Source organism: Nerophis lumbriciformis, linkage group LG02, assembly GCF_033978685.3.
Source record: "Nerophis lumbriciformis linkage group LG02, RoL_Nlum_v2.1, whole genome shotgun sequence".
Lineage (NCBI taxonomy): Eukaryota > Metazoa > Chordata > Actinopteri > Syngnathiformes > Syngnathidae > Nerophis > Nerophis lumbriciformis.
Window position 1 is genome coordinate 14,483,660 of NC_084549.2, and position 27,732 is coordinate 14,511,391.

Here is a 27,732-nt window from a genome sequence, read left to right on the forward strand (position 1 = left end):
TTTTTGTATTTACAGTAAAAAAAACAAATGTACATTTTACAGTAAAATTCTGGCAACTTAGCAGCCTTTTTTTTTTTTTTTTTTTCCATAAAAAGCAGTACTGTTTTTCCATTTTCAGTAATATACACTACATTTTGAGGTGAAATTATTGCAACTTACCATATTTTTTTTTTACATTTTAGTTTGTTTTTTAAAATCTTTTAATAAAATGCATAAAACTGTTACAAGCGGACCTAAGGGGATGCCAAAATGTTACTGTAATTTTTTTTTAAATTTACAGCAAAAAAACAAATGTAAATTTTACAGTAAAATTCTGGCAACTTAGCAGCCTTTTTTTTTTTTTTACCATAAAAAAGCAATACTGTTTTTCCATTTACAGTAATATACACTACATTTTGAGGTGAAATTATTGCAACTTACCATATTTTTTTTTACATTTTAGTTTGTTTTTTTAAATCTACTAATAAAATGCATAAAACTGTTACAAACGGCCCTCTGGGGATGGCAAAATTTTACTGTAAAATTGTTTTTATTTACAGCAAAAAAACTAATGTAAATTTTACAGTAAAATTCTGGCAACTGAGTTGCTTTTTTATACCATAAAAACAGCAGTGCTGTTTTTCCATTTACAGTAAAATACACTAAATTTTGAGGCGAAATTATTGCAACTTACCATATTGTTTTTACATTTTAGTTAAAAAAAATCTACTAATAAAATGGTGTAATAATAGTATTCACTATTAGAAGCTGCCCCCTGGGGATGCCAAAATTGTACTGTAAAATTGCATTTTTTTTTTGTATTTACAGTAAAAAAAACAAATGTAAATTTTACAGTAAAATTCTGGCAACTGAGCTGCCATTTTTTAATCATAAAAACAGCAGTACTGTTTTTCCATTTACAGTAAAACACACTACATTTCGAGGTGACATTATTGCAACTTACCATATCATTTTTTACATTTTAGTAAAAAATTTGGGAGTTAGTGTAAAATGTGAGAAACATTGGTTTAAAGTATACACTTTTATTTGTTTTCAAAATCTCTACAAGAGAAAGCTACATCTTTTTACCCAAAATATGCAAAATTGTACATTTTAACCCCGATAAGTGTTACCTACGTCCACAAACTGACATCCTTTATTTACAATAAAGACAAATGTACATGCAACGTCTGTACAAACCAGTTGTATTGATTATTGCTCATGAGGAAATTGCATAGACTTTGAGATGACAAAAAACTATCAGTAAGTTGCGGGGGAAACCACTTCTAGACGTTCATGACAGGAGTGAGTTGCAGCAGCGAGCTCTGAGGTCGAATGGTGTTGCTTTTTGAGTGCAGCTTCTCCAGGTTCTGCAGGAACCCTCTTCTCTTCAGACCCTCCAGGATGACGGTGTTACTGGAGGACAGACTGACCCGGGTACTGCAGGAGGGAAAGAAAGTGGCGTTAATAACACACATTCCATCTGTCCGCCGAGTTCAAAGTGCTCGCTTCCTTTCTGATTGGAACAGTTGGATTTGACAGCGCAGTGATTATGCACAATTATCCCCGATCATTCCCTTCTGTTCAAATATGAGCATGCATTACTTTCTGTTTGTTCAGCTTTATTGCATTTCTGCTATTAGGGAAAGAAACACATTGGTGAAAAGACATGTAGCTTGTAGGTCTAACACAGGGCTGTCAAACGTAGGGCCCGAGGGCCGGATCAGGCCCGCGAACAGGTTTTATTCGGTCCGCGGGCTCAGTATAAAAATTCACCTGAAATTTTTGAATGAAAGAAGCTGCTGTTCTAAATGTGTCCACTGGATGTCGCCATAGCAATTCTTTGTATCTTTGTAGACCAGACCTGGGCATTCTACGGCCTTTGTGGATTTGTGCGTCCCTGTCCGGCCCGCGTGAGGCCAATCATAAATTACAAAATAAATTTAAAAAAGTATCTATGTCGAGTGTGCAATACAACGGTGCTGCTTTTGTTTTGAAAAGCGTTATTTGTATTACTTCCGTGTGGACGTATGCTCGTGCGCGATTGTGAGTGAATGTGAACAGCGGCAATCACAAATTACAAAAGAAATTTCAAAAAACATCTATGTCGTGCGTGAAATACAACTGTGCGGCTTTTATTTTGAAAAGTGTTATTTATGGGCGTATGTCCGTGTGTAACCTGTGAGTGAAAGTGATGCACGGTTACCCCCGAGACGCTAAAAAGAGAAAATTTGATGACGAATGCCGTGTTTTTAACAAGACATGGACCGCTAAGTATTTATTTACAGAAATGAAAGGTAAAGCCGTGTGCTTAATTTGTGGTACACAGGTTGCTGTGTTTAAAGAATATCATTTGAATCGCCACTACATGACGAAGCACGAGGAAAAATACCGGAATCTGTCTGATGAAGCGCGCGCAAGGGAGGCTGATGCGTTGATGGTAAAACTGCAAACCCAACAAGGACTTTTTGCCAAATTTCACACCCCCAGATATGCAGCCGTCAGAACAAGTTTCGTCATTTCTCACAAAATCGCCAGAAAAAGTAAGGCGTTTTGTGACGGAGAGTTTATTAAGGGGTGCTTATTGGACTCTGTTGCGCTGAAATGCCGCATTTGAGAACGTGTCACTCTCCCGACGCACTGTAACGAGGCGGGTTGAGGCCATCGCTGGAAACTTGGAGCTTCAGCTGAAGAACAGAACGGCCGACTTTGACCGTTATTCGCTGGCTTTGGATGAGAGCTGCGATGTACGTGACACCGCCCAGCTGCTCATCTTCTTACGTGGGATAACTGCAGACTTTCAAATCACGGAGGAGCTGGCAGCCATGCAGTCATTTAAAGAGACAACCACAGGTAATGACTTGTTCACATAGGTAAATGCGTGTTTGGACATGTTAGGACTGAAATGGGACAAGCTGGCAGGTGTGACAACAGATGGTTGTCCAAATCTGACGGGGAAAAATGTTGGACTTTTAAAGAGGATGCAGTATAAAGTGACAGAAATTGACATTTTTGCATTGTATTATACATCAGGAAGTGTTGTGTAAGACAGTGTTAAAAATAAAACCGTCAAAAGCAATCTGCTTTTGTATAAAGTTAAGTTAGGTTAAATGAAATTATTATTATTATTTATCTTACGGTATATCAAAAATAATTTGAGCAAAATGTAATTGAAATATTGTCGGTGTGGCCCTCCAGCAGTGCTCCGGTTGCTCATGCGGCCCCCGGTAAAAATTAATTGCCCACCCCTGTTGTAGACGATGCTACATATGTACAAAATAAACCACATGATGTTAGTACATCAGTCGAGGAAAATGATCAATCTACATAAATAACATCCTGTAATTTGATTTTGATTAAAACATTTTTATCTTAACGATTGAAAATTAACACCAATGAGTTGACTAATGAACATTATCATATAACATATTCTGAAAATATAAATAACGACAAATAAAAATAGAATACTATTAACCGCAACAGGAAAGTGTAAAAAAAACAACATTATGATTTGTACATTTTGTTCTATTTTTAAACAAAGAAAAAAATCTAAAGTTGTCTTTATTTTTAAGTTATCGTGCCGTGATTTTACCAGTGCGGCCCACTTGGGAGTAGATTTTTCTCCACGTGGCCCCCCATCTAAAATGAGTTTGACACCCCTGTTGTAACAAACTGTAATTTGATTTTGATATATAGATTGGAAATGAACACCAATGAGTTGACTGATATATATACTATATATACTATTAACCACAACAGGTAATTGTAAAAAAACAACTAAACAACAACATTATGATTTCTACTCAGGGGTGTCAAACTCATTTTAGAGCGGGGGGCCACATTGAGAAAAATTTACTCCCAAGTAAAATCACGGCACGATAACTTATAAATAAAGACAACTTTAGATTGCTTTCTTTGTTTAACCTCTTAAGGCCCAAGCTGTTAGTTTACATGCTTTTTTTATTTTTATTTCTCTTTGCTATTTGGGCTTATTGTGAGTGTGAATGTTGTCTGTCTATCTGTGTTGGCCCTGCGATGAGGTGGCGACTTGTCCAGGGTGTACCCCGCCTTCCGCCCGAATGCAGCTGAGATAGGCTCCAGCGACCCCCCGCGACCCCAAAAGGGACAAGCGGTAGAAAATGGATGGATGGATGGACCCTAATTAGAATGAAAACTAAAAATCATCTTTTAATATGATGTACTTAGTCCATAAGTACACAAACGTGTACTTCATGTTTAGTGACATGCAATTTTTTATTTTTACACTTTTTTTTCTCCAAATTCCATTGTATGTTATACTCTTCTGACACCACCAGATGGCAGCATAAGTGTCCACATAAGCGGCCATAAGACCCCAATTCAGTGGTGTACACAATTTTGGAAATAAGAGCTAAAAGGTGCTGTCCACGCATGTGGCCACTAAGGCCTTTAGAGGTTAAAGATAGAACAAGCACATTCTGAAAATGTACAAATCATAATGTTGTTGTTGTTTTTTTACATTTACCTGTTGCGGTTAATAGTATGTATACTTTATTTGTCGTTACTTATACTTTCTGAATACATTATGTGATAATGTTCATCCGTCAACTCATTGGTGTTCATTTTCATTCTATCAAGATAACAAAATTACATCAAAATCAAATTACAGGATGTTATTTATGTAGTTTGATCATTTTCCTCGACTGATTGCGACATCCAGTGCACACATTTAGAACAGCTGTTTCATTCCAAAATTTCAGGTTGATTTTTATACTTAGCAAACTCATCCCGCGGGCCGGAGAAAACCTGTTCGCAGGCCTGACCTGGCCCTTGGGCCGTACGTTTGACAACCCCTGATTTGTACAATTTCAGAATGTGCTTGTTCTATTTTTAAACTAAAGAAAACAATCTGAAGTTGTCTTTATTTTTAAGTTATCCTGCCGTGATTTTACCAGTCCGGCCCACTTGGGAGTAGATTATCCTCCATGTGGCCCCCCTCACTGCAAAAACTGAAATCTAAGTAGGATTAAATATCTCAAATAAGGGTGATATTTGCTTATATTCTGTCTGATAAGATAATTCTTCTCACTAAGCAGATTTTATGTTAGAGTGTTTTACTTGTTTTAAGTGTTTTGGTCCTAAATGATCTCAGTAAGATATTACAGCTTGTTGCTGAGATTTTATGACCTATATTGAGTAAAATATGCTTGAAACTAGAATATCAAATGATGCAAAGCTGTGTCATCAACACTCACAAGTATAAAACTACTTTTTTAAAGTAATAATTTCTTACTTCAAGCATGAAAAAAAAATCATGACTTTGACACAATTGTCTCATAATTAAAACAGATGACAGCCAAATGGACTTTGCTGTTTTTTTTCCAATGAAACAATAGAAAATACGTAGTACAGTTGGCACAGTACAGTAAACTGACAGTTAATATTTAAACATTTAACATTTCTAACAATTTTGAACAGAAATAGTTCATGCACATTCAGATAAATTCTTCAAAATTACAATTAAAAAAATGTTTGGCCGGGGGCCAGGCTGTATATATGCGCACTAATGGACTGAAAGAGCACGTACTTGGCGCGATGATGTCATGTTATCTATGGAAAAATGCATTTTTAGACAAAATGATTTGCCTGAGCGGCTAGGAGACCCCGAGAGTAACAAGTGGTTGCCTTGTTGCCTTTCCATTAAGAACAATAAATTAGTTTTTAGTAGAAGTTTGCTGGTTTCAAGAAATGTAATGACGAGCACATGTCATTATGTCAAGATAATGGCACTAGCATTTACTTCATTTAAGAATATTTTTCAACATATTGAGCAAAAAAAAGTCTCTTTTTTTTCTACCAAGAAAAGTGCACTTGTTATTAGTGAGAATATACTTATTTTAAGGTATTTTTGGGTTCATTGAGGTTAGCTAATTTTAATTGTTTTGGACAAGCCGAATTTTCTTAGTTGAAATAAAATAACCCTCTTTTTTTTATTTGTTGTTGTTGTTTTTGAACACTGACTTTTTGCAGTGCTGGTCTAACAGCTCTCAGTGCCGTGTTTATTGAATAATCATTCATTTATTTGCTTTATCCTGCTTTTTGCCATTTAAAAGTTGTTTGTGACGGTGCTGTACACAGTAAAGGGTTTTTTTATCGGACGATCGGTAATTGATTGCTTTGGGCTCTGCCGTGGTTCCCACTTTCCCGCTATTTCATCCGTAATCACTCCTTTAATCAATTCCCTGAGTATTTCAGGTGGGTAGCGAGTTTTTCCTGGTTTTATGGGTTGTAGAAGTGGATATTTATTACATTGTATCTGTGTACATTTGGACTATCCATCCATCCATCCATTTCCTACCGCTTATTCCCTTTTGGGGTCGCGGGGGGCGCTGGAGCCTATCTCAGCTACAATCGGGCGGAAGGCGGGGTACACCCTGGACAAGTCGCCACCTCATCGCAGGGCCAACACAGATAGACAGACAACATTCACACTCACATCCACACACTAGGGCCAATTTAGTGTTGCCAATCAACCTATCCCCAGGTGCATGTCTTTGGAGGTGGGAGGAAGCCGGAGTACCCGGAGGGAACCCACGCAGTCACGGGGAGAACATGCAAACTCCACACAGAAAGATCCCGAGCCCGGGATTGAACCCAAGACTACTCAGGACCTTCGTATTGTGAGGCAGATGCACTAACCCCTCTGCCACCGTGAAGCCCCATTTGGACTATGTTGGTTGTAAATATAAATATGTTTTGGAGATGCTAGTAAATTGTATCAGTCCATCTTAGATGAGCTCGGGCCCAGCAAAGCCGGCAGCGTTTCTGGGTGTTGTTGATAAAGGGCTTTGGCTTTGCATAGTAGAGTTTTAACTTGCACTTACAGATGTAGCGACAAACTGTAGTTACTGACAGTGGTTTTTTGAAGTGTTCCTGAACCCATGTGGTGATATCCTTTACACACTGAGGGTGGTTTTTAATGCAGTACCGCCTGAGGGATCCAAGATCACAGGCATTCAATGTTACATGCAGTGATTTCTCCAGATTCTCTTAACCTTTTATTACAGACCTTAGATGGTGAAATCCCTAAATTCCTTGCTGGTTGAGAAATGTTGTTCTTAAACTGTTGGACAATTTGCTCACGCATTTGCTCACAAAGTGGTGACCATCGCCCCATCCTTGTTTGTGAATGACTGAGCATTTCATGCAAGCTGCTTTTATACCCAATCATGGCCCCCACCTGTTCCCAATTAGCTTCTTCACCTGTGAGATGTTCCAAATAAGTGTTTGATGAGCATTCCCCAACTTTTTCAGTCTTTTTTGCCACGTGTGTCAGCTTTTTTGAAACATGTTGCAGGCATCAAATTCCAAATGAGCTAAAATTTGCAAAAAATAACAAAGTTTTCCGGTTCGAACATTAAGTATCTTGTCTTTGCAGTCTATTCAATTGAATATAGGTTGAAAAGGATTTGCAAATAATTGTATTCTGTTTTTATTTACCATTTACACAACGTGACAACTTCACTGGTTTTGGGTTTTGTAATATAAATATGTTTTGGAGATGCTAATAAATTGCTTGCTAACTAATGTTAGTTTCTACTGTTTGAACATGTAATGTGCGTGGTTTTCTGTGTTAATATCAAGTTTGTTGCGACTCACAACTATTTAACAACGCTGATGTTTCATGTGATGTGGAATATAATAGATTTATATCTGTATACATTTTGACTGCATTTGTTGTAAATGCAAATACTAATATAGCACAGATAGCGAGGTAACGCTAGCCCCTACTTGTTAAGCATGATGAACCATGTGACTTGTTTGTTGTGTGTTCATTTCTCGCTGTACTTTACATTTCCTCATGCGACGGTTAATTGATTAAAGGGTCCAGGTCCGAACTCGGACTGCGGCCTGCCAGTTAGTGAACACTGCTTTAATTTATTAAATCTTTGGACACTAGCAGAGGTGGGTTGTAACGCGCTACATTTACTCCGTTACATCTACTTGAGTAACTTTTGGGATCAATTGTACTTCTAAGAGTAATTTTAATGCAACATACTTTTACTTGAGTATATTTATAGAGAAGAAACGCTACTTTTACTCCGCTCCATTTATCTACATTCAGCTCGCTACTCGCTACTGATTTTTATCGATTTGTTAATGCACGCTTTGTTTGTTTTGGTTTGTCAGACAGACCTTCAAAGTAGGATCTATCGCATGCCTGCGTTTCACCAATCAAATGCAGTCACTGGTGACGTTTGACTCCGTTTCACCAATCAAACAGAGCCAGGCGGTCACATGATTAACAAGCTTAAGCTTACATGAACTCAACGTCAAATTTGAGGAAGCACATCGCGGTAAGTAACCTTAGTAGATATTTTGGCTGTTGCCGTAGGCTGATGTTAGCTTCCCTGTTATGAATCACTGTCAAATGTACATCGTGTGGGGACATTTATTAACGCACTGCAGCCTCATAGAGAGACACACACACACACACACACACACACACACACACACACACACACACACACACACACACATACACACACACACACACACACACACACACACAAACACACGCACGCATGCATAGAAACACCAATCAGAAGTGCACAGTGTGTTCCCAGGTGCAGCCCACACCTATCAGTTTATGGTTTGCGTAAAGGCTAACTTGTTATTTTCCTTTGTAATCTCTGCCTACTGAGCCTATGGCGCTGTTAAGTTATTGTGGCTCAATTTGCCTTAATTTTTTTAATGTTAATGTATTATTATTTAATATGTATTATTGTTTTAGTTGCTTAAGAGATATTCCTGGCTCTGAATTTGCTCATTGCTATTTTTATGTTTTTGTGCATTTGTTGCCGTCATCAGGTTACTCATCAGTTACTCAGTACTTGAGTAGTTTTTTCACAACATACTTTTTACTTTCCCGAGCGCGGCACCGCTGCTGCCCACTGCTCCCCTCACCTCCCAGGGGGTGATCAAGGGGATGGGTCAAATGCAGAGGACAAATTTCACCACACCTAGTGTGTGTGTGACAATCATTGGTACTTTAACTTTAAGTAAATATTTGGGTGACTACTCCTTACTTTTACTTGAGTAATAAATGTCTAAAGTAACAGTACTCTTACTTGAGTACAATTTCTGGCTACTCTCCCCACCTCTGGATACTAGCCACAATATTGAATTAACATTTGTTATTGAGTTTCAGGCTCTATTTTGTCTACATTGTTTTGTATTCTATGTATGTCTTGTATCTAACCGTAAAATCAACAACAATGCTTTTTTAATCTTTATTATGTGAAAGAAGTAACACAATACTTACGTTAACAACGTTAGACACTTACCGTGGCGAATCTATACCACTGTCTCCAGTGATGCTCTGGTTCTCCACCAGTTCTCCAGTTTCCGCCCCTCCAGGGGCACTCGGACTCGCTCCTGCAGTCACAGGAAGTCCCCTTTTGTGAAAGTCATCCTCCACTTCTTCTGCTTCTGCCGCCCAGTTAACCGATTCACCATCGCCCTCATCAGTGGACTTACGGACGGTCTCTGCATCTGATTCGATCTCACTTGTCTGGCAGTAGTCAAAGATGCTGCTGTCTACGACCTCAGGTGGTTCAGGACAGTCCAAATCAAGGATGGGCTTGTGTAATCCATCGAGAACACATGATTCTTTCCTCAAGCTGCTTTCCTTTTGAGCCCCTGCTGATACAGTACTCTGCTGATGATACTGACGTCTCCACATGGTCTCCCCAGGTAGAGAAACTTCCTTTGAACCATGTACTGAGGCGGCTTGTTGATGGTGAAAGGGTGAATCATAATAGTGACCATCTGATCCCTGACACTCATATTTGTGGTAAGCTAATTGGGGGTTTTGTTGTTCTGACATGCTAGAGCAGTACACATTTGTAGCTTCAAAAATATCGTCCTCATTCAAACACAGAGAGCTGCAGGTATCTTCATCCTTCTTCTGGTCTATTCTCTGGTAGAGTCTGTCGTCATCCTCTCTAAAGCCATCGGTGTTTGTTTCTGATAGACGGTTTTCAACTGCTGGCTCTCTATTGACAGTGATGGTTCTAATGTCTTTTAGCTCCGCAGTGGTTGTGTTTTCACAAGTACGACGGTGAAGAGAAAGCTCATCAGACCTTGGAATATCATCCTTTTGCTGTGTCGTTAGTCTGAGGGAATGCTTTCGCTGTAAAGAGGACTTGGTCCAGGCCACAGTTGCTTCCAAAGAGTGGTTTATAAGAGGTTTGGGGAGTGTAGCATCGAAGGGTTGTGTGTTTGAAAGTCCAATATCTAAAACCTGGTTGTCTTTCAAGTTTCCCTCCCTCTGATGTCGGATCTTGTCATCAAGCCGAATCGTGCAGCTCTGTGGATACGCTGAGCTATAGTCTAGCGGCAAGTGGGACTGCAGCAGATGAGCCGAATTAAAATCCCTCCCCTGATCATATTTGTCCTCAGAAGTAGGAGATGTTCCTGAATGCTTGTCACCTGCTACCGTCAGCTTGGCCTGATGCGCGTCCCACGATTTGGAGCGATGATTTCGTTCCTTCCTCCCCGTTAATCTGCCGTCCTTTGGCTCGCGTCTTCGATTCTCACGATTGATGGCGAGAGAAATCCCAGGCTCTGATGGTTCTGGATGAATCTGAAAAGGGTTTTCAATGCGTTTCTTGTAAAGGTATGAACTATCATCCACTTTACCAGGTTCATCGATTGGGACTTCCACTCGCAGCCGGGTGGGGATCAAATCCTCCGCCTCTGGATAGCTATTTGTACATAAAGCGACCTTATTCTTCATCTTCTCCCGATGCTTTTCTCTGGAGGAGTGGACCCTTCGCTTGCTACGAGGGTTTCTCTGAGTAGATCTTTTCCCTGACTTAGAAGAGTGATGATGCCTCGGTTTTGAACTTACAACGATCTCAGTCGACATTCCCTTGTCTACTCCTTTGTCGTCTCTGTCCACTACTTTGTCCATAGCCTTCTCCCGTCTCTCGTCCATCTTCTTCATTAGAACTGTGTGGCGGGTCAGGTTGTCAACAGTCAATTCTGGGTTGATGCGCTTGATGATGGCATGCTCCAGGTCACGGGGTAAGTTGTTTAGGTCATCCTCATCTCTGACAGGCCACTCCTCAGGAGGGAACTGCCCGGAGAAAGAAGCATACTCCTTCTTTGGCTTCTCCTTTTTACCTCCGTTTCTCCGGAACAAACTGAGACCAAACTTCCTTGCCGGTTTGTTGTCCTTCTCTTTGCGGTTAGCAGCGTTGGTAGTTCCAATTGTTTTGCTGATTTCACTAACCTGGCAATCGACTGCTGTGGAAGTAGACTGATGCTGCACTGAGGGTTTGTGATCTGATGGCCGAGGCCACTTTGAGCTCTTGCCTGTGCACTCACTCACAGAAACGGAGACAGAATGCTGATCTGGCACGGTGGACGGAGGAAGGGTTGAAGTTACATTAGCTGTGGTGACATTGCTGGATGTTGGGTTGAAGCAGCTGCAAGACTTGCAGTGTGCCGCCGGGGTTGTCTGAGTGCCCTCTACGCAGATATTGCTCAAAAGATAAGTAATAGGAGGAGGGGATGGAGGGTCATCGGTTGACCCTGAAGTCCACAAGCTCTTCTCTTGAGCCATGTTGTTGGTGATGAAATAAGTCTGAGGTGTAACAATGAAGTAGCCCTCGCCCGTGTGATAAATTTTGCGCTCCTTGATCAGAGTACCTAAAGTACTGTAGAGGATATCCTGAGTGGGGATGGTTATTCCTAAGAACCAGGTACAAAGGGATATTTTAAAGACAGTTCTGAGTTAAATACAACATAAATGTTATTATTTACCTGGATATGCTTTGCTCATGTAATTTACAAGAGCCTCCTGGTTGACAGTGATTTGAGATGAGTTCATATCTGAGATCACAGAGCACAATACTTCTGCTAAGGGAATGAACTGAGACTGGGGAACAGGCGATATCTGCAACGGGGACAGGTCACCTGGAAGACACACAGCAAAACCATGCGGTTTGTCGGATCATACAGGCAGGAACTCACACCTGGATTTAACATTGTCTAACAAAACCCTAACATTTCCTCATGAGCTAAGTCCTAGACATGGTGGTCTATTTGTGTAAGTTACTTGAACCATGTCTGGCTGCTATTGACATTCCACCAGCACCAAGACAAACCACAGAATTCATCACTCCCACAGAAAATGACCACATGTCGCCTGGTGGCTGGATCAGATATCTCGCCCTCCATACCATAAAGACTGTCATGACATGGAGGTACCCTTGGAGAAAACATGTCGATGTAAGTGAGAAAGAACCAGAAAAAAAATGGTTTGACATATCTTTATAGAAACATGGTTCATACAACGTTGACCACAGTAGAACTGTTTGACAGGATTCCGCTGGCACACAAAGTGTGGGAACCCAATGTACAAAAAAATACTTTCTTAGTACTGTAGTAAAAAAATATGCCCCTCTATAAAAGACCACTATTTTATTTAGATTCAGGAAATGTCAGAGAGAGAGGGAAAATATCATTTAAGGGAATTATTTTGTTTTTTTAAGAATGTGAGCGAGAACTCCAATAAAAAGCTTTAGTTTATCAGTTTATGAAGAAAAACTCTATATAAACAATATATTAACATTGAGCAGTTTATGAAAAAAGTATAAAAACATGATTAAGGGTGACAGTTGATCATGTTCCTCTTCTTTAATTAGTCTCCTCTTGATCATTGTTTCATTATGTCATCCTCTTATGTATGTTGGATTTATTCTTATTACAATCATCAGTACTAATATTATTACTACAGTCAAGCCATCCATCCATCCATCCATCCATCTTCTTCCGCTTATCCGAGGTCGGGTCGCGGGGGCAGCAGCCTAAGCAGGGAAGCCCAGACTTCCCTCTCCCCAGCCAATTCGTCCAGCTCTTCCCGGGGGATCCCGAGGCGTTCCCAGGCCAGCCGGGAGACACAGTCTTCCCAACGTGTCCTGGGTCTTCCCCGTGGCCTCCTACCGGTCGGACGTGCCCTAAACACCTCCCTAGGGAGGCGTTCGGGTGGCATCCTGACCAGATGCCCGAACCACCTCATCTGGCTCCTCTCGATGTGGAGGAGCAGCGACTTTACCATGAGCTCCTCCCGGATGGCAGAGCTTCTCACCCTATCTCTAAGGGAGAGCCCCGCCACCCGGCGGAGGAAACTCATTTTGACCGCTTGTACCCGTGATCTTGTCCTTTCGGTCATAACCCAAAGCTCATGACCATAGGTGAGGATGGGAACGTAGATCGACCGGTAAATTGAGAGCTTTGCCTTCCGGCTCAGCTCCTTCTTCACCACAACGGATCGATACAGCGTCCCCATTACTGAAGACGCCGCACCGATCCGCCTTTCGATCTCACGATCCACTCTTCCCTCACTCGTGAACAAGACTTCGAGGTACTTGAACTCCTCCACTTGGTGCAGGGTCTCCTCCCCAACCCGGAGATGGCACTCCACCCTTTTCCGGGCGAGAACCATGGACTCGGACTTGGAGGTGCTGATTCTCATGCCAGTCGCTTCACACTCGGCTGCGAACCGATCCAGGGAGAGCTGAAGATCCTGGCCAGATGAAGCCATCAGGACCACATCATCTGCAAAAAGCAGAGACCTAATCCTGCAGCCACCAAACCAGATCCCCTCAATGCCTTGACTGCGCCTAGAAATTCTGTCCATAAAAGTTATGAACAGAATCGGTGACAGAGGGCAGCCTTGGCGGAGTCCAACCCTCACTGGAAACGTGTCCGACTTACTGCCGGCAATGCGGACCAAGCTCTGACACTGATCATACAGGGAGCGGACCGCCCCTGCAAGCATATTATTGAATTATTGATCTTTTTTGTAAAATGTCAACTTCCTCTCACTCCTTTTTTGAACATACAAATGGCAAACACATTTGGCTCCTTGGTTCCTGCTGTGGTTTTTACATTTATCTTGTATTTATTGTGTTATATGTTAATTATTGTTCATGTAAAAAAATAAATTAAAAAAATGACAGTGACTGTTACATAAACTCAACATTCCAACTTACAGTAATACCCTGACACAAAAAATATCTATAATAAAGTTTTTATGATGTAACAGGAGCCTAGAACAAATTTAATTCCTTTACCGTATTTTTCGGACTATAAGTCGCAGTTTTTTTATAGTTATTTCATACTTATGTGTGAAATTATTAACACATTAGCGTAAAATATCAAATAATAATATTTAGCTTATTCAGGTAAGAGACTAGACCAGGGGTCGGCAACCTTTACCAGTCAAAGAGCCATTTTGACCAGTTTCACAAATTATTGAAATCAATGGGAGCCGCAAAAATTTGTTGAAATTTAAAATGAAATAACACTGCATACAAAGTTTTTCTTTTTGCTTTGTGCTATGTATAAACCAGGGGTCTCAAACACGCTGCCCGCTGGTGCGGCACGCGGGTTTAATATGAATGGCGTTTGTCAGAGTCATGCGTGCCGTGATGGTACAGCATATAGCGCCCACTACAAGTGGTGAGCCTGATCAGCCGCACATTGTATGGGCTTCCGCTTGCTCACGTGGTTGACAGCAAGGCATACTTGGTCAACAACCACACAGATTACACTGACGGTGCCGGTATGAAAAAAACTTTAACACTCTTACTAATAATGCGCCACACTGTGAACCCACACCAAACAAGAATGACAAATACATTTCGGGAGAACATCTGCTCCGTAACACAACATAAACACAACAGGACAAATACCCAGAATCCCATGCAGCCCTAACTCTTCCGGGATACATTATACACCCCCCGCTACCAAACCCCGCCCACCTCAACTGACGCACAGAGAGGGGGGTGACGTGTGAGGGAGCAGGGTTGGGGTGGGGGCGGGGTTTGGTGGTAGCAGGGCTGCATGGGATTCTGGGTTTTTGTTCTGTTGTGTTTATGTTGTGTTAAGGTGCAGATGTTCTCCCGAAATGTGTTTGTCATTCTTGTTTGGTTTTGGTTCAAAGTGTGGCGCATTATTAGTAAGAGTGTTAAAGTTGTTTTACATGGTCACCGTCAGTGTAACCTGTGTGGCTGTTGACCAAGTATGCCTTGCTGTCACGTACGTGTGCAAGCAGAAGATGCATGCTATATAACAAGTGGTTGGGCTGGCATGCTGTTAATACAGATTGTAGGCCAAATGTTGTACCATCATGGCACGCCCTTATTATAGCTGTAAGGGTGAAAATCGGTGAATATCAATCCTGGGAGTTTTCTGCGAGAGTCACTGAAATCCGGAAATCTCACGGGAAAATGGGGGGGTTCGGCAAGTAAGCTGCTGAGCCGCATCAGAGTGATCAAAGAGCCGCATGCGGCTCCGGAGCCGCGGGTTGCCGACCCCTGGACTAGACGTATAAGATTTCATGGGATTTAGCGATTAGGAGTGACAGATTGTTTGGTAAACGTATAGCATGTTCTATATGTTATAGTTATTTGAATGACTCTTACCATAATATGTTACGTTAACATACCAGGCACGTTCTCAGTTGGTTATTTATGCGTCATATAAAGTACACTTATTCAGCCTGTTGTTCACTATTTTTTATTTATTTTAAATTGCCTTTCAAATGTCTATTCTTGGTGTTGGGTCTTATCAAATACATTTCCCCAAAAAATGCGACTTATACCAGTGCGACTTATACTCCGAAAAATACGGTATATGTAATTGGGAAAAAATGGTTTGTATTAAATGTAGATGTCAGTCAGCAAAAAAAAAGAAAAAAAAAAAGTAGGTGAATGATTAGCGCCGGGGTTAAGACATCTCCCTTCCAATGAACATGGACATGGCTACCGACAAGTCTGGAAAATTGACTGTAGGCAGTTAATGACAAATTGAGGTTAACACTTAAAATAGGACGCAAAGACCAAAAAAAGGTTTCCATTGCTTTTAAAAATTATAAGATTTTTTTCCACACTCATAAACCCGGTCTTCTTTTTGCTATTGACCGGAATTTGCTCACACACTTCAGGCTTTCCACTTGACATTGATGTCTTGTATATCGATATATGACTTTAAGCTTAAACACATGGCACTTGGTCAAGGGGGGCAGTCCTCCCTTGAGCCCCTGCAGCCTTCAATGAAAACACAACACAAGCGCACACTAAATGTAAACTAAACATTTACAACTATCACGTTTAAACCACTTACGTAAACGGCGGGGGAAATAAACAACACATCAAATATCTGTCACGGCAGCACACACTGATGAACCCAGGCGAGTTATAACGAGCATCTCGGTATCCATTTATAGGGCAAGGAACCATATCTTGTAACTCGAGTAACCCAACTAAGTCAAAACAATTAAGAGCACGCCGAGCTCACTTTAAGCTCATAAAGCTCTCAGACGGGGGTCTTTTTTTTCTTCTGTCAGACTGATCCTATGACACACAGAGGGATTGTAAAAAATACATCAGCCCACAGGACATAAATCGGACTAAACCTCAGAGCGGATATCTCAATATAGCCAGCGAATTAGCAGCGCTGACTTGGCTCTTCATTGTTGTCAGCTTCCTATAGGAACGTCAGCCATAGCAACCACAGCTGACGCACACACACACGAGGGAAAAGGTCAGCAAGAATACAAATAGGGAGGGATCAATAATCGATATAGATCCAACGCTTGCAACTGTGTTTTTGTTCCACTATAAAAAGTGTGGATTTTTAAATATGTTTGTATTATTCTTAGATGGCAAAAAATATATATATAAAAAGGGTGCTGGTTATGATGTCGGACAGGGACTCAAGTAGGGGCCTGCAATTCTTTCCCCCAGAGTGACAAGGCCAAACACCACACCCACCCACCAAATCCCCCCAAAACTACACCACGAGTGGAGCAAACAACAGCAGCATAGCCAGCAGGCACAAGACGTTGATACAACGTTGATTATACATCCATGTTGGAAAAACGTTCCAAAATGGTTGTATTTTTAAAACGTTGATGTCTAACGTTGGATCCACGTTGTTGGTTGGGAAATGACCAAAATTCAACGGTCCAATCAACGTCACAACCTGACATTGAATAAACGTCGTCGAAATGTATGATGTTTCAACGTTGTATTTGCGTTGTAGAACATTGGTTGGGAAATGACCAAAATTCAATGGTAAAATCAATGTCAGGACCCAACATTGATTAAACGTCGTTAAAAAGTATGTTGTTTCAACGTTGTGTTTGTGTTGTAAAATATCGGTTGGGGAATGACCAAAATTCAATGGTCAAACCAACGTCAGAATACAACATTGATTAAACGTTGTTAAAAAGTATGTTGTTTCAACGTTGTATTTGGGTTGTAGAATATTGATTGGGAAATGACCACATTTCTATGGTCAAATCAACGTCACAATCTGACATTGAATAAACGTCGTCGAAAAGCATGTTGTTTCAACGTCGTATTTGTGTTGTAGAATATTGGAGGGATAAGCGGTAGAAAATGGATGGAGGGATGGAAATGACCATAATTCAACAGTCAAATCAACGTCACAACCTGATATTGAATAAACGTCGTCGAAATGTATGTTGTTTCAACTTTATATTTGTGTTGTATAATATTGGTTGGGAAATGACCAAAATTCAGTGGTCAAATTAACGCCAGAACCCAACATTGATTAAACGTAGTTAAAAAGTATGTTTTTTCAACATTGTATTTGTGTTGTAGAATATTGGTTGGGAAATGACCAAATTTCTATGGTCAAATCAACGTCACAACCTGACATTGAATAAACGTCGTCGAAAAGTATGTTGTTTCAACGTCATATTTGTTTTGGGAAATTACCAAAATTCAATTGTGAAATCAACGCCAGAACCCAACATTGATTAAACGTGTTTAAAAAGCAAGTTGTTTCAACGTTGTATTTGTGTTGTATAATATTGGTTGGGAAATGACCAACTTTCTATGGTCAAATCAACCTCACAACCTGACATTGAATAAACGTTGTCGAAAAGTATGAAGTTTCAATGTTGTATTTGTGTTGGGAAATTATCAAAATTAAATGGTCAAATCAACATCAGAACCCAACATTGATTAAACGTTGTTAAAAAGTATGTTTTTTTAACGTTGTATTTGTCTTGTAGAATATTGGTTGGGAAATTAACACATTTCTATGGTCAAATCAACATCACAACCTGACATGGAATAAACGTTGTTAAAAAGTATGTTGTTTCAACGTTGTATTTGTGTTGTAGAATATTGGTTGGGAAATGACCAACTTTCTATGGTCAAATCAACCTCACAACCTGACATTGAATAAACGTTGTCGAAAAGTATGATGTTTCAACGTTGTATTTGTGTTGGGAAATTATCAAAATTAAATGGTCAAATCAACATCAGAACCCAACATTGATTAAACGTTGTTAAAAAGTACCGGTATGTTGTTTCAACGTTGTATTTGTGTTGTAGAATATTGGTAGGGAAATTACCAAAATTCAATGGTCAAGTCAACATCAGAACCCAACATTGATTAAACGTCTTTAAAAAGCAAGTTGTTTCAACGTTGTATTTGTGTTGTATAATATTGGTTGGGAAATGACCAACTTTCTATGGTCAAATCAACCTCACAACCTGACATTGAATAAACGTTGTCGAAAAGTATGATGTTTCAACATTGTATTTGTGTTGGGAAATTACCAAAATTAAATGGTCAAATCAACATCAGAACCCAAGATTGATTAAACGTTGTTAAAAAGTATGTTTTTTTTAACGTTGTATTTGTCTTGTAGAATATTGGTTGGTAAATTAACACATTTTTATGGTCAAATCAACCTCACAACCTGACATTGAATAAATGTTGTTAAAAAGTATGTTGTTTCATTGTTGTATTTGTGTTGTAGAATATTGGTTGGGAAACGACCAAAATTCAGTGGTCAAATAAACGCCAGAACCTGACATTGATTAAACGTAGTCAAAAAATTTTGTTTCAACGTCGTATTTGTGTTGCAGAATATTGGTTGGGAAATGACCAAATTTCTATGGTTAAATCAACGTCACAACCTGACATTGAATAAACGTCGTTGAAAAGTATGTTGTTTCAACGTTGTATTTGTGTTGTAAAATATTGGTTGGGAAATGACCAAAATTCAATGTTCAAATCAATGTCAGAACCCAACATTAATTAAACCTTGTTAAAAAGCATGTTGTTTCAACATCATATTTGTGTTGTAGAATATTGGTAGGGAAATGACCAAAATTCAATGGTCAAATCAACGCCAGAACCCAACATTGATTAAACGTCGTTAAAAAGGATGTTGTTTCAACGTTGTATTTGTGTTGTAGAATATTGGTCGGGAAATGACCAAATTTCAATGGTCAAATCAACGTCACAACCTGACATTGAGTTTGAACGTCGTACTTGTGTTGGGAAATGACCAAAATTCAATAATCAACTCAACGTCAGAAGCCAACATTGAATAAATGTCGTCGAATAGTATGTTGTTTCAACGTTGTATTTTTGTTGTAGAATATTGGTAGGGAAATGACCAAAATTCAATGGTCAAATCAGCGCCAGAACCCAACATTGACTAAACGTCGTGAAAAAGCATGTTGTTTCAACGTTATGTTTGAGTTGCTCAACGTCAGGACCTAATTCAACAAGTGCTCAACGTTGTTTTAATGTCTTGTGCCTGCTGGGTAATGCCTGTCCATGCGTTGCTAGGCAGACTTTGTTGATCATTAGTGCTCCAATGGCCAATTAAGGATACCCTGCTGGGTGCCATGGCAACAGAACCCCGTCACACACCGGGTAGACCGCTTTGGTATCCAGCCGGGATTGGAGAGGAACTAGACCACTTAATGGTAGTTGTCAGGAGAGGAATTTTCTAATAATAAAACCTGCAGTAATATGAGTTACAATGCAAGTTACAGCGGTGCATGATGGGTAATGTACAGAGCAGTTTTCATTGCAAGGACAGATGGAATAAATCTGTACTTGTTCTTTTTTAATGTTTTCGTCTTCTGATGCTGATAAGCACCACATGGAGTCACGCGGCTGTTTTGGTGGTTGACCTCTGGGCAGCATGAGTCTCATTCCTTCTGCAACAAGCCTCGCACAGAAGCCAACAGAAACACGTCACACTGAGCAGCCTCAACATTCTGCCCGCCTGCACAATCTAATAGTGAAGTGAGGTTGTGGCTCTCGAAGCGCACAGTCATGTGATAACATTGATGAAGCATGGCACTTACAGACTCAAACCTTATCTGAACCCGCCATCGTCTCTTCTTGAAAGTTCCAGTCAGCAAACTAGGCTAATTGTCTTTCTCTCTCTCTCCCTATCATTATGGACACACTACATGCCCCTCATTAGGACCTTTAAAGGGGAATTGCACTTTTTTGAAATTTTGCCACAATCATTATGAGAGACAAGAACATGTTTTTTTTTTCTTAGGATTTTAAAGATGATAAAAAAAAACCGCTTGAAAGCCTCAAACCCCTCCATCAATGTTTTATATACACAGTGCAAGTCTATATATAATGTACTAACAGACACGTTCATAACAATATGTAATATGTTCATTATTTACCGTATTTTACTCATTTTAATCATTGACTTCTTTGCATTGATTTCTGTTTCCATAGCAACACGGTTCCCACTTCTGGCAACAAATCTGTGTTCCTTCTTCCGGACACAAACGCGTGTGTGTTTTGGAATCATGGCAGACTTGGTAACGGCCAACGAAGACGACTGTTTTTGGACAAATGTGGATTCACAACCTTACCTTTTTTGAAGCTGAATATACAGAGGATGAACTGCTGCTTCTAGAAGCGAGCACAAAGAAGAGGGTGAAACGTTGGAGCAGACGGGAGCCGAGAGAGTGAGGTCGGCGTGACACACGAAGGTGCGAATGAGGAATTTGGAGACGAGCTATATCGACATAAATCATGGGTGTCAAACTCTGGCCCTCGGGCCAAATTTTGTAATTTCACTTGGCCCTTGAGGTGATATCAAATTAACACTAAAGCTGGCCCTCCGATCCTCCCGGGAGTCTTCCAAACGCCAGCCAGCCAGCCAGCCAGCCAGCCAGCCCAACGAGTGCTGGCCCAGTCACATAACATGTGCGGCTTCTGCACGCACACACATTAGAATGCAACGCATACTTCATCAACAGCGATACAGGTTACACTGAGGGTAGCCGAATAAAAAACTTTAACACTGTTAGAAATATACGCCACACTGTGAATCCACACCAAACCAGAACCCTTTGCAGCCCTAACTCTTCCGGGACGCTACAAGGTGTGTGTGTGTGGGGGGGGGGGGTTTGGTGGTAGCAGAGGTGTATTTTGTAGCGTCCCGGAAGAGTTAGTGCTGCAAAGGATTCTGGGTATTTGTTCTGTTGTGTTTATGTTGTGTTACGGTGCGGATGTTCTCCCGAAATGTGTTTGTCATTCTTGTTTGGTGTGGATTCACAGTGTGGCGTATATTTCTAACAGTGTTAATTTTTTTTATAATGGCACCCTCAGTGTGACCTGTATCGCTGTTGATGAAGTATGCGTTACATTCGCTCGTGTGTGCGTACAGAAGCCGCACATTTCTTGTGACTGGGTCTGAACGATGTTAGAATGGATGAAAAGCGGACGTGACGATAGCTCGTAGAGTACGTTAAAGGTTAATTTGTTCAACCTTGGCCCGCGGCTTTGTTCAGTTTTAAATTTTGGCCCACTCTGTATTTGAGTTTGACACCCCTGACATAAATGGAGTGCGTAACCCAAATAAACCGGAAAAAAACGTCCTTGGGTCAGCTGGACCAAACTCACAACTGTCCATTGAGTAAGTCACTATAATATTGATCATGAAGCCGAAAGAGTGAGGTCAGCGTAACACGAAGGTGCAAATGTGGAATTTGGAAACAAGCTATTTCGACATAAATGGAGTGAAGTGAAGTGAATTACATTTATATAGCGCTTTTCTCTAGTGACTCAAAGCGCTTTACATAGTGAAACCCAATATCTAAGTTACATTTAAACCAGTGTGGGTGGCACTGGGAGCAGGTGGGTAAAGTGTCTTGCCCAAGGACACAACAGCAGTGACTAGGATGGCGGAAGCGGGAATCGAACCTGCAACCCTTAAGTTGCTGGCACGGCCGCTCTACCAACCAAGATATACCGCCCCAAATAAACCGGGAAAAACGTCTCCGGCCAGCTGGACCAAACTCACAACTGTCCATTGAGGAAGTCACTATAATAGTGATCATGAATATTAAATTAATTCCTTTTCTGGTTGACCTATGACATCACACTAGGATTTGCGGATACTTACAACTTGTTTTAACTGATGTCCGCTGTAATATTGGCACAGATTACAAATAATACGTCTTTAATGGCTATGCTGATGTTAAATAGCAAACAGTATCAAGAAATTATCTTGGATTGCGCTACGAACATGCCGCTACTACCAAGAATGTGTCTAGTCGGATGCAAAGAAAGGCGGCGGAAAAGTTTTTCCAAAGGAATTTTCGGACGCAAATCATGGAAACTGAACTTTTTAATGTCTCAAAGTTCATTCAAAAGGCTCTTTGGATTGATGGAAGGAGTATTTAAATCCGAAGAAAAAGACTGTTCGTGCCCCGACTGATACTGTTCCAGATGAACGTTGCTATTGCTCTGGACTATCTTGCCAGTTGTGTGGAATACAGAATTATTGTTAATCAATCGGCTTGCACAAATGCAGCGTAAAGAGATTTGTGTACGGTACTCTTTATTATTCACCTTTAATGTACCTGTGTCATGACCCGTGGCCCGGATCATGTTTTGTTATTTTCTGTTAGTTTTGGACTCCCTTAGTTCCTGTTTGTGCACCTCTGGGTTTGTTTTAGTTTCCATGGGGATTAATTGGGTTCACCTGCCTCTGGTTAGTGGTCGGCACGCTCACCTGTTGTCGACCACTAATCAGAGAGCTATTTATTCACCTCTCTCGCCACGCTCAGTCTGGCTTCATTGTTTGCTACACGCAACCTGTTGCGTTAGTATTTCTTGTCTCCTAGTCTATGCTTCCTGTGCTAAGTGGTAGCCTTAGCTTCCCGTGCGATCGGCACGTTGTTCCTTCTGCTTGTTTTCTGTTTTTGGTACGTGTTTGATTTTGAAAATTAAATCATGTTCCTACCTGCACGCCTTGTCCGGAGTGGTCCGTCTGCATCCCGGGGTAACGAACCCCGCAGTAAGCTGCGACCCCCTCGTCGTGACAACCTGCTTTACTATCTTTCATCTTATTTGTATTTCGTTCAGGAGTCATTTTACATTTCCTTAGCTACCTTCTTAAATAAAAATCTCAGTTTCTTTTTTTCTACTATCGATGCATCTCAAAATGTTTTGTTCTTTTAATTTGTGAAGCAAATAAACAGTCTCCTCTTCACTACAATTGTTGCTATGTTTTTATTGAATGGTATCCGCTTCCGGGTTGTATCCCGCGCGTTGAGGCTGGCGCATGCGCGATACGAAGGGTCCACTACGGCTGCGCACACCCCCCCTCGAGAGATCTGGTTTCCAATCGCATAATCCAGGTGTGTTAGTCCAACTTTTCAAAAACCGAACACGATCGGATTAAGGTGTTTCCATTGGCTGTAGGAGGCTTACTTGAGAATTTGGACTGGGATAGGCTCCAGCACCCCCCGCGACCCAATAAGGGACAAGCGGTAGAAAATGGATGGATGGATGGACTAATTTAGTGCATGGACAGGTACTGAGTGTTCTACTTGGTGCCATTCTCGCTCGTGTTGTGACTCCCTGAGAGCCCAGCAACCAACCAGGTCTTTGTTTTACTCGACCAGCAGTCCAAACCCCACTCCCCGCACTTTCCCCACCCCTCTTTAACTTCTAATGCCAGTGTGTCTGCACATGACACTTTTGAACTTTACGACTTTCCCAAGCATTGGCGCACTCGCAGCCAAATGGCCTCGTTAAACTAAGATAAAAAGATCTCTGCGGAGAGTAATAACATCCTTGAGACCCAGCAACCAAACTTTATTTTTCCGGTTAACAGTATCGTTAGCTTCCAATGCTAACGCTTACACTACACGAGTAGTGTCCTGGCTGGTCCAACATGCTAACAGACCAAGACGATGGTATTTCCAGGGGCATATAACTGACATCTGTTTGAGTATTAAAAAAACTAGCAAAGGATTCACTCTTTCAAAACTTTGATTGAGCTCTGTGTTGTCTCCCATCGCCATAGCAACCTGGAACTTGTTGCCTGCGAGCCAAATCTAAAGAAAAGGGAAGAAACAGAAGTAGGGGTGTAGTATGGGTGTCTCTTATCCCTCAACAGCCTTTAGACTCACTTAGTAAACCAATCCTTGGACTTTAAATACGTGCGGAGAAAAAACAGTGCCTTTGAATTTCACATCGCTGCTCGCTTAAATCCAAAGTGTGTAAACCGCTTATCACAATATGCCAAAACCCGGCCCCGGTGGAACAGGAAACAGCATTTCACAGAAGAGCAGTCCGACGTGAAACAAGACAGACGTGTATTTTATTGCACAGTGTGAAACGTGACCCTAATCGAGTGTACGGCGCGGAGACAGGAGAAATAAAGCACCGCCTTTGCAGTGCACTCTGGGCCAGACACTCGCTATCTGAACGCATTTTATCGTCCCCATGCAGCCCTATAAATATTTCATCCTTATGGCGGACGTCTCGCCAGCTCCTCTGTGAGTCATTACTTTTAACTCTGCTTTGTTTCAATCCAAGTGTCATTTTTGCAATTGGACAGAATATTTTATGGAGGAGTGTCAGTCAAGGTTGTTGTTAAAGTCAGGCTTTTTTTTTCCAGCGTAGGAACTTTTTCAGGAACTTCCCCACTTACCCATAGGGATGATGTTTGATAAGAAATTATCGAGTTCGAGCCCATTATCGAATCCTCTTATCGAATCCTCTTATCGAACCGATTCCTTATCGATTCTCTTATTGAATCCAGATAGGTTGTTGTATATGGAAAAAAACACAATATTTGGTTTAACAAAAGCTCACTATTATTTTATAAGAAAAAAAAAAAAAAAAAAAAAGAATAAATATTGACTGTTACCCCCCTAAAAAAATACAATAAATAAATATTGACTGTTGTTACCCAAAGTATATTAAGTGGGATTTTTCAGAAAAACAAATATATACAGTAACACAAAAACAACCTGTCTCTGTGATCACTATAGGTGTATAAATAATAATATAGTGTTAAATAAAATCAGTCCTTTCGGCACAAAACTGAAAATAATACAGCTCTCCAAAAAGTGCACTTCTGCTGCTATTGGAACATACTAACTACACACACAGGCAGACAGATAACAAACAATCCAATACGTCTAATAAAGTTCCAAAGCAGATTAATCCAATTAGGCTCTTTATTGTTGTTGATCTTGCTTTGTCTTTTCCTATCTTTACTTTTGTCTTGCACTGGACTGTTATTTTTTATTTTTTTTAAACTGAAATACACACAATGACAATTGTATAAGCTATGTGCTTCAATTAACATACTGAAATTTAATGAACAATATGTAAATATTAGCTTCACACAAATATACAGTACTATCATCAAACAAATACTTCTGAGTGTTGAAACTATTTCGATGGTGGAAATACACGACTGGCAGCCATTTTAAGTCCTCAAAACATCCATTGAAACAGTGCACAAAAATAATTTTTCAATAAACATCTTACTATCAAATTGAACCACTTTCCAACTTAATATTGAGTTACATAAACAAGTTAAACAGTTTAGTTACAGACTTATCTTTTCCAAGGCTTGTAAGAGCTAACACAACTTGTCTACTCAATTGTCTCATGAACTGAACAGACGTCGCCAACCCGGAAGTGCCCAAACTAATGACGCGTAGTATTTTCATATCGCCACAAGGTGTCAGTAAGAGTCTACAATCAAATGGGCAGAACATTGCCGTTCCACAGGGCATTTCCTGTGGGAAGGGATTCGTTCCCCGGGATTCGAATAAAGAACCAACTCTTTTTCTTTACTATAGTGGCCTCGATAACGGGAACCGGTTCTCAAAATGGGATTTGAGTCCATGGAATCGGTTCTTTCCTTATCGAACAACCGGGAGAACCGGTTTCGAACATCATCCCTACTTACCCACTTAAAAAAAGTTCCCCCTGTGTTTCCACCAAAAACTACCTTTCAAGGCAGAGGGCATCATTTTGATTGTATCCATATAAAAATTATTTATGCACCCTGACACGGAAACGCTGAAAGTGACAAAAAAAAATCATAACTTTACAAGACAAAAACATGTTGTAATCTTACATATAAGTGGTCATTTTTACAAGAAAAAAGTTGTAGTCACCAAAGTAAATAAATAGTGAAATTGTAAGAATGAAGACTTTTTACAAAAAAAAAAAAATGACGCAGAATTAAGACATAACTGCAAAAACAGTTACAGTTTTGGATAGACTTATGTTGGTTTTTCCATTTCCTTTCCAGTGCTCTTATTTTCTTATGTTCCACTTCCTGTTTTGAAATGTCAGGCTGCAACTTTACCTCTGCTCAGAGTGCTGGTTCCTCATCTTAAGAAGTCTCTAAGCTAGCGTGGTCCCATTTACATTTTCATTTGCACTTCGCCTTCCTGTCTCCACATCCTGGGGCAGAGCTGGGCAAATATTTTGACTCGGGGGCCACATTGAGAGAAAAAAATGTGTCTGGGGTGCCAAGGTGTATGTGGTGTACCACAAGGTGTACCAGAACGTAAATGACCGCCATAACCACAACACCAGGGGGAGCTCCACAAACCACGTCAAACCCAGATTCCGATATAGCAAAGGTCTTAACTCATTCTCCTTGGAATAAAAATGTACTCCCAACAGGTGTAAAAGAAAATGCATCCCTATCCTCCTTCAATACCGCACTAAAAGAACACCTCCAGGCAGCTACAACCCTAGCCTAACCCCCTCCCCCCACCACATCCCACCTCCCCGGATTGTAAATAATCAAATGTATATACTTTTTCTTATGCTTTCTGAGCTCACTATGTTCACTGCTCGCTGTACATATCCTAAGAAGTGAGACCTACACTGTTACAATGTCCATTTCTCAGATGATAAACTTGTATGATGACTGAAATATGCTGATAGCAACCTAACCTAAAAAAAATCCCTCCACATCCCATCCCCCGGATTGTAAATAATTCGATGTATATACTCTGATGATTAACTTGTATGATGACTGTATTATGATGATAGTATATATTTGTATCATGAATTGATTAACGTGGAAGCTGAAAAACTTATTCGGGTGTTACCATTTAGTGGTCAATTGTACGGAATATATACTGTACTGTGCAATCTACTAATAAAAGTTTCAATCAATCAATCAATCAATCAATCAATCAAAGTGTGTATAAATTATGTGTACACATTTAGCTGTAAAAACCTGCTGTAATACCAAATGTCACGTCCGATAGAGTTCTAAAAACGTTATGACAGACCACCTCAAAAAAAACGGAATGACATTTTATAGTTTTTTTACTGAATGGGATACCCAAAATGTACATTAAAATAAAGAAAGTGGGATTTACAATAATAACTATGAACAATAAAACATTGAATATTAACAACACGGACCAGCTCCTCGATAGTTGTATCTTTTACAATCAAGCGAAAAACAACAAAAATGGAAAAAAATATATATATATGAATGCAAAGTGTAATAAACACCTACAATATGATATATAATCACGTAAAAATCTGCTTCCGCATCTGTTTCTGACACGCCCGTTTCGGGCTGGCTGCTCTGAAAAC

General features: G+C 40.4%; 1 protein-coding gene across 1 annotated transcript in view; it reads right to left on the reverse strand.

The window, feature by feature from the left end:
- Positions 1 to 1,085: 1,085 nt before the first annotated feature.
- stox1 (storkhead box 1) overlaps positions 1,086 to 27,732 on the reverse strand; it is a 58,294-nt gene continuing 31,647 nt past the window's right edge. Inside the window, exons 2-4 of the mRNA XM_061944077.1 lie at positions 11,791 to 11,943; positions 9,306 to 11,718; positions 1,086 to 1,419 (exon numbers count right to left, since the gene is read on the reverse strand). Of these exons, the coding sequence (XP_061800061.1) occupies positions 1,266 to 1,419; positions 9,306 to 11,718; positions 11,791 to 11,943 (2,720 nt within the window). The 3' untranslated portion in view covers positions 1,086 to 1,265. The remainder of the gene's footprint in view (positions 1,420 to 9,305; positions 11,719 to 11,790; positions 11,944 to 27,732) is intronic.